General features: G+C 43.8%; 2 protein-coding genes across 4 annotated transcripts; both read right to left on the reverse strand.

Moving 5' to 3' along the window:
• Positions 1-1,385: 1,385 nt before the first annotated feature.
• LOC136692757 (PI-PLC X domain-containing protein 1-like) lies at positions 1,386-6,721 on the reverse strand. 3 transcript variants are annotated; one of them, XM_066666422.1, is made up of 7 exons: positions 6,548-6,721; positions 6,315-6,439; positions 6,087-6,223; positions 5,726-5,854; positions 4,886-5,041; positions 4,622-4,805; positions 1,386-2,754 (listed from the first exon to the last, which is right to left on the reverse strand). In XM_066666422.1, the coding sequence occupies exons 2-7, from the start codon at positions 6,418-6,420 to the stop codon at positions 2,471-2,473; spliced, it is 996 nt and encodes a 331-aa protein (XP_066522519.1). In that variant the 5' UTR covers positions 6,421-6,439; positions 6,548-6,721; the 3' UTR covers positions 1,386-2,470. The 3 variants fall into 3 exon arrangements, with proteins under 3 accessions (XP_066522519.1, XP_066522518.1, XP_066522520.1); XM_066666421.1 differs by having other exon boundaries at positions 6,315-6,719; XM_066666423.1 differs by lacking the exon at positions 6,548-6,721 and having other exon boundaries at positions 6,087-6,219; positions 6,315-6,412.
• A 101-nt stretch (positions 6,722-6,822) lies between these two features.
• Positions 6,823-12,007, reverse strand: rgn (regucalcin). Its single transcript, XM_066666424.1, has 7 exons — positions 11,811-12,007; positions 11,019-11,185; positions 9,339-9,521; positions 9,004-9,219; positions 8,576-8,707; positions 8,327-8,481; positions 6,823-7,749 (listed from the first exon to the last, which is right to left on the reverse strand). The coding sequence occupies exons 2-7, from the start codon at positions 11,179-11,181 to the stop codon at positions 7,699-7,701; spliced, it is 900 nt and encodes a 299-aa protein (XP_066522521.1). The 5' UTR covers positions 11,182-11,185; positions 11,811-12,007; the 3' UTR covers positions 6,823-7,698.
• Positions 12,008-13,068: the final 1,061 nt, after the last annotated feature.

Raw genomic sequence — 13,068 nt, forward strand, 5'->3', positions numbered from 1 at the left:
CATTGATGCTCAAATGATGACAAAATATGCAAGAACACACGTGAGATACAGTTTGTAACGGAACACGTGTATGACCTCATTCTCACCTCTAGATGGAGTCACTAAACTATGCTTTCAGCGTCAGTTTCATTGTTTTCAGGAAAGGTGCTTGTTTACAGTCAATAACTAACACACGAGTGACAACAAACAGTGATATGATGAATCAAAAGCAGCGTTTACAAGCTTAAATAAAGAAGGAGAAAGCTCTTAAAATGGCATTTCTTTACAGTGGTGGTGATAGGAACCAGGAGTCAATGTCCACAACACAAGTGTAGACATCATGTTTTCAGTGATAATTAGCAGTGAGCCTACCCTAGTTTAAGTGTAATATTGAAATGCTAAATATTGTAGAGAAATGTGTAGGGAATCAGAGAGGACATTCATAATAAATCATTCTTAAAGAGCTGTTGTTTATATCTTACGTCTTAAAATTTGATTTTTTGGCACTTGTTTTTAATGGTGGCATTATCCTCAAGAACAATGTTTAGAAATGCTCCCTGTCTAACACTAAGATACATTTTACATACTCTAGGGGTTCTTTAAAATATTAAAAGATTATTTATATATCAGTAAAAAAAACGCATTTTTGTACTTATGTTTACATCCTAAAGGTAGGGTGACCAGATCTGAGATGGTGAAAAAGAGGACAAAGAGGAAAAAGGGGGTGGACGACTACTGACGTGCAGACTGACCAATTAAATGTTTACAGAGAAGGTTATCGACCAATAACGGTAGCTCTACAGTCAGACCGTCCAATCAGAAGATTTTAGGCTACTTCACCACGCCCCATTCTCACTCAAGCGAACCAATTGGAGTAGGGGAGGGCGGGAGTAGTTTGTGAACGAAACTTCTCGAAGTTCTATGTAAGCTCTAGAAAAACAAAATGCCGGACGTTTGTGAAATTCCGCCCGGACATTTTTTAAGTCTAAAAAAGAGGACATGTCCGGGTCAAAGAGGACGTCTGGTCACCCTACCTAAAGGTGTAGCTATGCCCTTTAGTAAACTGTATGATATAAAACCTGCTTGTAAACTAGTGATGGGAATTTCGGCTCTTTTGGCTCGGCTCTTCATAAAGAGCCGGCTCTTTCGGCTCCTAAATGGCTCTTTGTTTTACCACTTATTTCCACTGGTACAGAACAATATTACCTACATTTTACATGACTATAAGGACAAAATATTATTGTTCAATATTAAAAATAATAAATAGTGTTGCAATGGCCAATTGTTTTTATGGCTGTCTTGTAATAACTCACTGATTGCACTCACACATTCAACTGTATAAATAACTGGATTTTTATTTAAACACCTTAATAAAAAATCGCTTGTAAACTCTGAAATATAGCCAATGGAACCCAAAAGATAGATGTTACAAAATAGCTTATTAAATTAAATAATCATCAATTTCTGGGTAATAAAATAAACAAATAGTCTGCAAAGTGCAAAACATCAGCATTCAATGGTAGTGATTAAAACAACCACAACTGTCAACAAACATTTAACTGATTGAATATTTTCTTAAACTATTTTTTAGGAAGGCAGATTGGCATTCAGGAAAACCAAGTGTCTCAGCTTGGAGGGTTGGAGCTTGCTTGTTGTTCTCTGATTGGTTGAATGGCAAGCCTTAGAAAAAAATGGCTCGGTCTTAGACGGGAACCGGCTCTCATCGTTCACTTACAAGAGCCGGCTCTTTGAACCGGTTTGTTCGCGACCGACACATCACTATTTTAAACTGATTGGTGTATTCAACATTTTAATAATTCATTCATTCATTCATTATCTGTAACCGCTTATCCAATTCAGGGCCGAGGTCTGTCCAGAGCCTACCTGGAATCATTGGGCGCAAGGCGGGAATACACCCTGGAGGGGGCGCCAGTCCTTCACAGGGCAACACAGACACACACACACATTCACACCTACGGACACTTTTGAGTCCAATCCACCTACCAACGTGTGTTTTTGGACTGTGGGAGGAAACTGGAGCACCCGGAGGAAACCCACGCAGACACGGGGAGAACACACCAACTCCTCACAGACAGTCTTATTATTATTTCGCCACATTTAAATAATGTGTAACTATAAAAGAAACATAGTCTCTCTGGTTTTGCATAGCAGAGATTCTTTCAAAAGTTTAATTAGGAAAACGTTGCTCCTTAACAATCATTCCTTTTTACACAGTGCACCATTTTACTCTCCTTATTCATCTAATAACAGCATGAAGGAAAATCCCCAGAAAAAATCAAAAGTGCTTTGTAGTGTCTGTACAAATCTGTTAATGCTCCATAGAACGGGTCCCCCACATGACGGTGGCCATGTTTAAAATAGGTTAAGTTTATAATCTGTGTTACATCCAGGCAACAAGGTGTCAGTATAATGGCTGCTTCATAATGTGAAGAAGAATCATTGGAGAACATGACAGATTGCTCATTTAAACTTATAATAGTGGGGATTTCATAATAAACTCCAGTGGGGGCTCTCTTTCTAATGGCTTTGTATTGAGTGAAATAACTAGTTGAATGAATTTGTTTCTTGAAATCCCAACAAAGTCAGCACATATGATGTTGAGGCCAGTTTTCTGGCTGCCAGGCCTTTGTTTTTTGACCCAATCCAGCAGAAGACCACTGGCCCGAAGGGTCATAGTCCTCATCGACTGAAAGAGATGGTGAAGCACGTATTTGCTGTCTTCAGTGAGGTTCAGACCAGCAACAAAGAAAATGTCTGTTGGACATAATGGAAGAAAACAATATAAGAAGATTATAATATACAGGGAAGGTAAAGTCAAGGGTAAATAACATACAAACCATCAGATTTGATTATAATAGTAATGAAAGGAAGCAGATGTTTTGATTGAATACAATGGAAATACAGTCATTAATCATATTATTTTATATCCAAAGTATCCAGTAAAACAACACAAGTCATCTGTGTTTTTATGTGATGTTTATAACTGAAAATAATAAAAATCAATGGTGTGCTGAAATAAATAAGAATTTTTTCAGAATAAAATCTGAAATTAGGCAGCATAGTGGTGCAGCAGGTAGTGTCGCAGTCATACAGCTCTAGGGACCTGGAGGTTGTGGGTTGTCTCTGTGGTGTGTTCTCCCTGTGTCTGCGTGGGTTTCCTCCGGGTGACTGTCTGTGAGGAGTGTGGTGTGTTCTCCCTGTGTCTGCGTGGGTTTCCACTGAGTGACTGTCTGTGAGGAGTGTGGTGTGTTCTCCCTGTGTCTGCGTGGGTTTCCTCCGGGTGACTGTCTGTGAGGAGTGTGGTGTGTTCTCCCTGTGTCTGCGTGGGTTTCCACTGAGTGACTGTCTGTGAGGAGTGTGGTGTGTTCTCCCTGTGTCTGCGTGGGTTTCCTCCGGGTGACTGTCTGTGAGGAGTGTGGTGTGTTCTCCCTGTGTCTGTGTGGGTTTCCTCCGGGTGACTGTCTGTGAGGAGTGTGGTGTGTTCTCCCTGTGTCTGCGTGGGTTTCCACTGAGTGACTGTCTGTGAGGAGTGTGGTGTGTTCTCCCTGTGTCTGCGTGGGTTTCCACTGAGTGACTGTCTGTGAGGAGTGTGGTGTGTTCTCCCCGTGTCTGTGTGGGTTTCCTCCGGGTGACTGTCTGTGAGGAGTGTGGTGTGTTCTCCCTGTGTCTGCGTGGGTTTCCTCCGGGTGACTGTCTGTGAGGAGTGTGGTGTGTTCTCCCTGTGTCTGCGTGGGTTTCCACTGAGTGACTGTCTGTGAGGAGTGTGGTGTGTTCTCCCTGTGTCTGCGTGGGTTTCCACTGAGTGACTGTCTGTGAGGAGTGTGGTGTATTCTCCTTGTGTCTGCGTGGGTTTCCTCCAGGTGACTGTCTGTGAGGAGTGTGGTGTGTTCTTCCTGTGTCTGCATGGGTTTCCACTGAGTGACTGTCTGTGAGGAGTGTGGTGTGTTCTCCTTGTGTCTGCGTGGGTTTCCTCCGGGTGACTGTCTGTGAGGAGTGTGGTGTGTTCTCCCTGTGTCTGCGTGGGTTTCCACTGAGTGACTGTCTGTGAGGAGTGTGGTGTGTTCTCCTTGTGTCTGCGTGGGTTTCCTCCGGGTGACTGTCTGTGAGGAGTGTGGTGTGTTCTCCCCGTGTCCGCTTGGGTTTCCTCCGGGTGCTCCGGTTTCCTCCCACGGTCCAAAACCACACATTGGTAGGTGGATTGGTGACTCAAAAAGTGTCCATAGGTGTGAGTGAATGTGTGAGTGTGTGTCGCCCTGTGAAGGACTGGTGCCCCCTCCATGATGAATCTGAAATTAATTTTGGGTAATACTTTGCACACCCCTCCACAAGAAATGGATTTTAACCAAAATCTTATCTCAACCTCAAGCAGAGACATTTAGAGTCATTAAACTCTTCAGATGCCTGACTCCAACCACCACCACCATGAATATGTTTTTCTAGAACAGAGGATTTCACATCAAACCAGTCTGAATGACTGTTCACATCTTGAGAATTTAATTATGTAGGATGTGCTGGTAAATGAAGGGGAAAAACAAAACTGAATGCTTCTTGTAAGTACTTCTTTCCTTGTTACAAAAAAAACCAGGACTGACTTGTTCATAGCGTTTCTGTTAAAGCTCACCTGGTCTTCCCACGGTCACTTTCTTATTTTCCAGGTATGATATTACCAGATTCGGGTCAGATTCATTGGCCCACCAGTAATCCCACGCTGGCCACAGCTCCTTGTGGTCACATGCAGCCCCATCAGCGTACGAGAGAATGACCTGGTAGCCTTGAGACCAGCATGATTTCAGTGTGGGAACTTCCTAAAATGGGATATTAAAGATGGTAAGGAACAGCTACTTCCATATTGTTAGCATTTCAGGTAAAATAAAGAGGAACGTACTCCTTTGGGACAGAGTTTCTTGTCAAAAAGTCCTTTCAGGAAGTCAATCAGTCTACGGTGCTGCTCAGGATTCACATCATCAAAAGCTGAAAGAGCAATGATGACCACTTCCTTAGTGTGCTGCTCCAACCAGTCAGCAACATCAGTAAGCGCTTCCTTCAAAAAGATTAGCATAATCAAGCAATTGTCACATACAACAGTACATCGTAAAAATAAACCTGTTCAGCCAACATTTTTTTAAATGACAGGTATTTTGTTCTTGGCAGCAGGGTGGCACAGCAGGTAGTGTTGCAATCACACAGCTCCAGGGACCCGGAGGCTGTGGGTTCGATTCCCGCTCCGGGTGACTGTCTGTGAGGAGTTTGGTGTGTTCTCCCTGTGTCTGTGTGGGTTTCCTCCGGGTGACTGTCTGTGAGGAGTGTGGTGTGTTCTCCCTGTGTCTGCGTGGGTTTCCTCCGGGTGACTGTCTGTGAGGAGAGTGGTGTGTTCTCCCTGTGTCTGTGTGGGTTTCCTCCGGGTGCTCCGGTTTCCTCCCACAGTCCAAAAACACACGTTGGTAGGTGGATTGGCAACTCAAAAGTGTCCGTAGGTGTGTGTGTGTGTGTTGCCCTGTGAAGGACTGGCGCCCCCTCCAGGGTGTATTCCTGCCTTGCGCCCAATGATTCCAGGTAGGCTCTGGACCCACTGCGACCCTGAACTGAATAAGCGCTTAAAGATAATGGATGGATGGATGGTATTATGTTCTTTGTTCCCCTTAATATTATGATAATGATCAACCAACAATATATTGTACAGCCTATTGCATATGATTAGACAAAACGAGCCAATACCAGCTCTCACCTTTACTGTAACCAGAGAGTATATTCCATGGGCGAAGTGAAAGGTCTGGTCAGAATCTTTCTCCTTGTGGGCAATCCTTAGGTCCAGAAATCGAATTCCTGAATCCAGCTGAGTAGAAATGACCAGCTCCTGAACAGCAATTAGTTTGATATTGCTATGTTTTCCAACCCAAACATGAGGGCAACACAGAATTGTGCACAAAGACATGTACACATCAGACAATTACACAGAAATACTACAGTAATATAATTTCTTCAGTATTTAGTGTAGACAAATGTACGTACTGTACAGCAAGAGGACCACATAATTTCAGCAGAAAAATATATATATATCAGTCTTAGAAGTTGGTTTCTTCCCCTACCTGAGTGGTGCCCCACTTTTTTATACAAGGGCGAATAATGCAGGGCACGAGTTGGTCCAGCACTGTTAGGATCTTGGGCTGCGAGTGTAAAACTGGAGAATGTTTGTCCAGGCAGTAAGACATGGTATCATGACTGCCTGAAAACAACACAAAATCATGTCTAAAATGACAAAATAGTAACAGCCTATCGATAAACTACTGAGAGTTACACATGGGGTGAGGTCCTACCAGGGATTGAGAGGTTCCACAGGAGGACATTGTGCAGCTGTTCGGGCAGATGTGACATCCAGTCAGCACAGCTGGAAATGACCCATCTTCTCTCTTCATCTGCCATTATTCATCTTAACCCAAAACTGATATGACGTAAAAAAAAACACACACACACAAAAAAAGGGCGAAAACGTACGCGTTGTAAACGTTAACGTTGAACTAAAGCAGATATCTCCCACTTTAATACTCACTGAGGACAAGAAGGTTAATATTATCGGTTCAGCATGAAGTAAAATGAAGTGAGAACAGGAAATAAACAGATAACTATTTGAGGAAGAAAGCAAAACAAAACAAGTCGGACCACAGCGCAGCAGCATTGCTCTGTACATGGGAAGGGGGCGGGACTTCGCATTTAGCACCGCCCCTAACCTCTACGTCAGAAAATATCTGAGTGTCGTTGGCCATTGTTTACTTTTTCCCATTTTTTTAAGTTAACGGTTAACGTTAATTGTTATATATATATTATATATATATATATATTTTTAGAATTTTTATTTTATTTGTTGGACACACCTACCTTGTAAAGTCAGAGACACCTGTTCATCTGTTGCTGCATAATTTGTGTTGGTTCTTTAGTCAATCATCAGTGGACAGGGGACACTGTCCCCAGAACACTGCTGGCTGTAAAATTTAGCTTGTTGGACTATTCTCAGTCCAGAATTGTCACCATGGGGTCCACTCATACCAGCAATAGGTCAATGTTAGATAATATAGGAAACCAAACTCTATTGCCATTCACAAGGAATAATAAAAATATAGACACGAAAGGTTGATGTGATCCTTCCAGTTACACATGGGCACATTCTCCTTTATTTTTTATATTTCATTCAGTTGTTAAAAATGATTATCTCTCAATTTGATGAGACACACAGCAATGAAACGAGGTCTGTAGAAATCACCGTCTTCTTATAAAGAACCACATTACACTTAACGTGTATCTGCATGGACTTAAACAGACGAATAATCAACAAGATTCACATGTAAACAAAACTACAACCCAGTGATCATGTATTAAATCCATAATCAGGAATCACACCACTGTTTGGCAAAGCATAAGTTTAGTAATGCTATTACTTAGAAGCAATGTGTAAATACGGTTGTCTCAGCACTTTGCAACAGTGTGATTATACCTTTATCGTTAACAATTGATCAATGTAGTTAATGACAAAATTCCCTTTAAAACACTATTAGTAATGTTTTTTGTATTCATCATTTGATTTAAAACAATTTTGCTCATATCAATTACAGACCATCAACAGAATGTAATTATTTGTCTAACTAACAGGTGAGAGAACATTGGAAATATACTTGAAATTCACTAACACTAATGTGCTTTAGAGGTTCAGCCTGCAAATGAATATGGAGGAATTCCCTTCACTCCTAAACCAGAGACCTAGAAGAGAATAAAGCACAACAGTTCACAAACACAATCTTGGAACTACATATAAACACCCATTTTTATATTAAATAATTTGAATAAAACTAGATTATTCTAAACCGATTTTGTATATTTAAAATGAGGAGATACATGTATACAGAACATTTTGTTAGTTAATATATTTCCAAGAGGCGGCACGGTGGCACAGCAGGTAGGTGTCGCAGTCACACAGCTCCAGGGATCTGGAGGTTGTGGGTTCGATTCCCGCTCCGGGTGACTGTCTGTGAGGAGTGTGGTGTGTTCTCCCTGTGTCCTCGTGGGTTTCCTCCGGGTGACTATCTGTGAATAGTTTGGTGTGTTCTCCCTGTGTCTGCGTGAGTTTCCTCCGGGTGACTGTCTGTGAGAAGTGTGATGTGTTCTCCCTGTGTCCTCGTGGGTTTCCTCCGGGTGACTGTCTGTGAGGAGTGTGGTGTGTTCTACCCGTGTCTGCGTGGGTTGGATTGGGTGGGTAGGTGGATTGGTGACTCAAAAGTGACCGTTGGCAACATTACTTTTTAATAATATAATGAAGACACATGACTGAGGGACACACCTTAAAAATGCCCCCATATTCAGGCTGTTGGGTTTTTGACTCCTCATCCATGCCTTTACAGGCAGAGGTGACGTACAGGTCTGTGTAGTCTTTCCCTCCGAAACAGCAAGAGGTGGTTTTTGCAACAGGTAGCTTTACTGTCTGCAGCCGTGTTCCTGAGAAAAACAGCCCAGAAGACAATGTTTTAGACCTGAGACGTACAAAATAAATGGTATTTAATGAGATAAATGTTTACATACAAATTCACACCTGTTTGTGGGTCAATGCGCAGAACTCTTCCTCCATTGTAGCAGGCCACCCAGAGTTTACCCTCCGCATCAATACACATGCCATCGGGAATACCCTCGTCTTTTTCAAGCTGGTATACACTCCTGCGATTAGCTTATTAAACAAACACATACATGTTTTTCAGGTACTGGTTAATGTATGAAATAATGAGTTATATTTAGATAGCTACAAACACTTTATATAGTTCCATTCTCAGCATTGTGCTGAGTCATGACTGTAGGAGCAGGGCTAGTGTTAGGGCAAAGTGGAATTGAGTAATTATTATTATTATTATTATTATTATTATTATTATTATTATTTTAAATACAACTTTATCTTCAACAGCAGGAGATTAAAATAGACAAATAAATCTTTGATTCCGTTAAAATGATAAAACACAGGCAACTCACATATCCTTCCAGTGTGTATATCATAATCAAAAGCCTCCACCATGTAGGACAGACTGTCAATGTAGTAGAAGAAGTGATTGTCTAGGGACCAATCCAGTCCGTTGGATAAATCCACCTGGTCGAAGTGTTTGACTACAGAGCGGTCACTGTTGAGGCTATACAGAGATCCCTGCTTCCTCTCTAGCTCAGCTGGACGCACCTCCAGACCCATGGTTCCTGGGAACATACAGAAATACACAGTGGACCCTCAGCATTTTAAGGGCTATTAGAGTACACATTTTTGGTACACACTTACTGATCTGTTTTGTTATGACATGTATCTCAGACTCTCTGACCTGCGAAGAACCTGCCGGCAGGATCCACTTTCCCATCGTTCAAGCGTGTGTTTGTTTTGTCCGTGTCCACCTGTGCGATGGTGCTGATGGAACGTTTCTGCCAGTCGACGGCAGCAAAGCATGTTCCCTCTCCAATCACATAACCTCCACACCTTCTTGGAACCACACACCCCACAAAGGTCTCTAGAGTGATGAAGAATAAATACACAAACCCTAAAAACTTAAAGCCATTGTTTGGACCAAAATGAAGTGCTAACTGGTACAAAATATGTTTACTGCATTATAAAAATAAAAACAATGACATGAATTATTAATTGAATTTTATGACATGTTTTTATATTTTTCCAATCCCTTAAACTCAGCAAATAAAAAAGAACCTAGGCACTACAGTTAGCAGGAATTGCCTATGTAACTTATATTACACACTCCTGTTATTTACACGGGCGGACCTGGAGGTTGTGGGTTCGATTCCTGTTCCGGGTGACTGTCTGTGAGGAGTGTGGTGTGTTCTCCCTGTGTCCGCGTGGGTTTCCTCTGGGTGACTGTCTGTGAGGAGTGTGGCGTGTTCTCCCTGTGTCTGCAAGGGGTTTCCTCCGGGTGACTGTCTGTGAGGAGTGTGGTGTGTTCTCCCTGCGTCTGCGTGGGTTTCCTCCGGGTGACTGTCTGTGAGGAGTGTGGTGTGTTCTCCCTGTGTCTGCGTGGGTTTCCTCCGGGTGACTGTCTGTGAGGAGTGTGGTGTGTTCTCCCTGTGTCCGTGTGGGTTTCCTCCAGAGTGACTGTCTGTGAGGAGTGTGGCGTGTTCTCCCTGTGTCTGCGTGGGTTTCCTCCGGGTGACTGTCTGTGAGGAGTGTGGCGTGTTCTCCCTGTGTTTGCGTGGGTTTCCTCCGGGTGACTGTCTGTGAGGAGTGTGGTGTGTTCTCCCTGTGTCTGCGTGGGTTTCCTCCGGGTGACTGTCTGTGAGGAGTGTGGCGTGTTCTCCCTGTGTCCGTGTGGGTTTCCTCCAGGTGACTGTCTGTGAGGAGTGTGGCGTGTTCTCCCTGTGTCCGTGTGGGTTTCCTCCAGGTGACTGTCTGTGAGGAGTGTGGCGTGTTCTCCCTGTGTCCGTGTGGGTTTCCTCCAGGTGACTGTCTGTGAGGAGTGTGGCGTGTTCTCCCTGTGTCTGCGTTGGTTTCCTCCGGGTGAATGTCTGTGAGGAGTGTGGTGTGTTCTCCCTGTGTCTGCGTGGGTTTCCTCCGGGTGACTGTCTGTGAGGAGTGTGGCGTGTTCTCCCTGTGTCTGCGTGGGTTTCCTCCGGGTGACTGTCTGTGAGGAGTGTGGCGTGTTCTCCCTGTGTCTGCGTTGGTTTCCTCCGGGTGAATGTCTGTGAGGAGTGTGGTGTGTTCTCCCTGTGTCTGCGTGGGTTTCCTCCGGGTGACTGCCTGTGAGGAGTGTGGTGTGTTCTCCCTGTGTCTGCGTGGGTTTCCTCCGGGTCACTGTCTGTGAGGAGTGTGGTGTGTTCTCCCTGTGTCCGTGTGGGTTTCCTCCGGGTGCTCCGGTTTCCTCCCACAGTCCAAAAACACACATTGGACCCACCGCAACCCTGAACTGGATAAGCGGTTACAGATAATGAATGAATGAATGAATGTTATTTACACTGATCTATTTGAGGGCTGATCCCTGATTGGCTGATAGACTGATTACCTGTAGGCATGCTCTCTATTTGATTGGTCAAAGAGCTCCACCTGCAGATTTTCTGTCCAGAGATGTCCACATACAACAGAGACGCATCATTCTCTTCCCACACAGGACTCTCTCCAATCTCATAATGCTCCTTCACCACACACTCCACTTTCACTGATGACATGGCTCTGAAAACACACAATGTTTCATGGCTTCAGATCTAAAGTACTTCTTACTGCACAGAACAGATGTACAAGATCAACAAGGTAGGTGTGTCTAATACAATGGGCAGCACCTGCACTCCAACACACACCAACACACCAAACCAAAACACCAGTGTCACTGCAGTACTGAGAGTGACCTTCACCCAAATCATGCCTGCTCTGTGGACAGAGAATAAAAACCAAGAATGAAAGTACAGAGAAAGAGAATATGGTTATATAGAGTAAGAGACAAATGGAGAGAACAACAGGTAGACAAAAAAAAAACAGGTAGAGCGAGTGATAGGTAGAAGAGGGAGGGATTTGTGAGAGTTACGTGCAGTTTGAAGTACGTTTTTCGACATTAAAGCAAACTGCCGCAACAACCTAATCTATTTCTCACATTCAACAACATTATAAACCACGAAACTGAACAGTAAACCATTTGTATACAAGTTAAGGTAATGAACTCAATGAAAAGCCCAGTTGTTGACGGTGGTCATGTGACTGCAGACCGAGTCTCAGTGTACAACACCCGGACTTTAAATGAACAGTTTTAAAGCAGTGAGTTTAGTTTATGGCGTTTCTATGTAGAATATTATAGTAGCTTTACCTTAATCAGTGGAATCTCCTCGATGTGTTCAGTCAGTGTCTAAACCGAGTTTGTTTTCATGAGTTTAAAGTTCAGCACTTGGACTTTGGGAAGGGGTAATGGCGCCCTCTCGAGACACAAGCAAATCCGTACACCTAACAACTGATGAGAGACAGAGACATCCGAGACAGAACAAGGCTGTAATCTGTTAGATTCCTGGGTTCACGTGACTGAGGCACCGCCAGGGATGGCACACGTGATCACTCGGGACCAAAAAGGGGTACATTCCCAGAACAAGAGCAACTGAACATGGAGAGGTGAATATTTGTAATGGTTCATTACAGAACGGTGTAAAATAAAATAAGTCCTGGAGATGAAATAAGGTGAATGAAATCAACACAATTTTAAAAGCTACAATTACTCCATAGGGTTACACAGAAGTGACAGCACAACAGCAAAATTATTCTGACAGTGTACTTTACTTTATATATATTCTACTAGTATTTTGTACTTTGTTTTTTAATACTTCGATATTTATGAACATTGTTTCTGAAGTCCTACTTCTTTAGTTTTTCCTCTTTAATAATGCATTTCATTCATTCAGTATCTGTAAGTGCTTATCCAATTCAGGGTCACGGTGGGTCCAGAGCCTACCTGGAATCATTGGGCGCAAGGCAGGAACTCAACCTGGAGGGGGCGTCAGTCCCCCACAGGGCGACACACACTCACACATTCACACCTACAGACACTTTTGAGTCACCAATCCACCTACCAACGTGTGTTTTTGGACCGTGGGAGGAAACCGGAGCACCCGGAGGAAACCCACACAGACACAGAGAGAACACACCAACTCCTCACAGACAGTCACCCGGAGGAAACCCACGCAGACACAGGGAGAACACACCACACTCCTCACAGACAGTCACCTGGAGGAAACCCACGCGGACACAGGGAGACCACACCACACTCCTCACAGACAGTCACCCGGAGGAAACCCACGCGGACACAGGGAGAACACCCCACACTCCTCACAGACAGTCACCTGGAGGAAACCCACGCAGACACAGGGAGAACACACCACACTCCTTACAGACAGTCACCCGGAGGAAACCCACGCAGACACAGGGAGAACACACCACACTCCTTACAGACAGTCACCCGGAGGAAACCCACGCGGACACAGAGAGAACACACCACACTCCTCACAGACAGTCACCCGGAGCGGGAATCGAACCCACAACCTCCAGGCCCCTGGACCTAGGTGTAATAATGTATTTGT

This window comes from Hoplias malabaricus, chromosome 3, assembly GCF_029633855.1.
Source record: "Hoplias malabaricus isolate fHopMal1 chromosome 3, fHopMal1.hap1, whole genome shotgun sequence".
NCBI classification, from domain to species: Eukaryota; Metazoa; Chordata; class Actinopteri; order Characiformes; family Erythrinidae; genus Hoplias; species Hoplias malabaricus.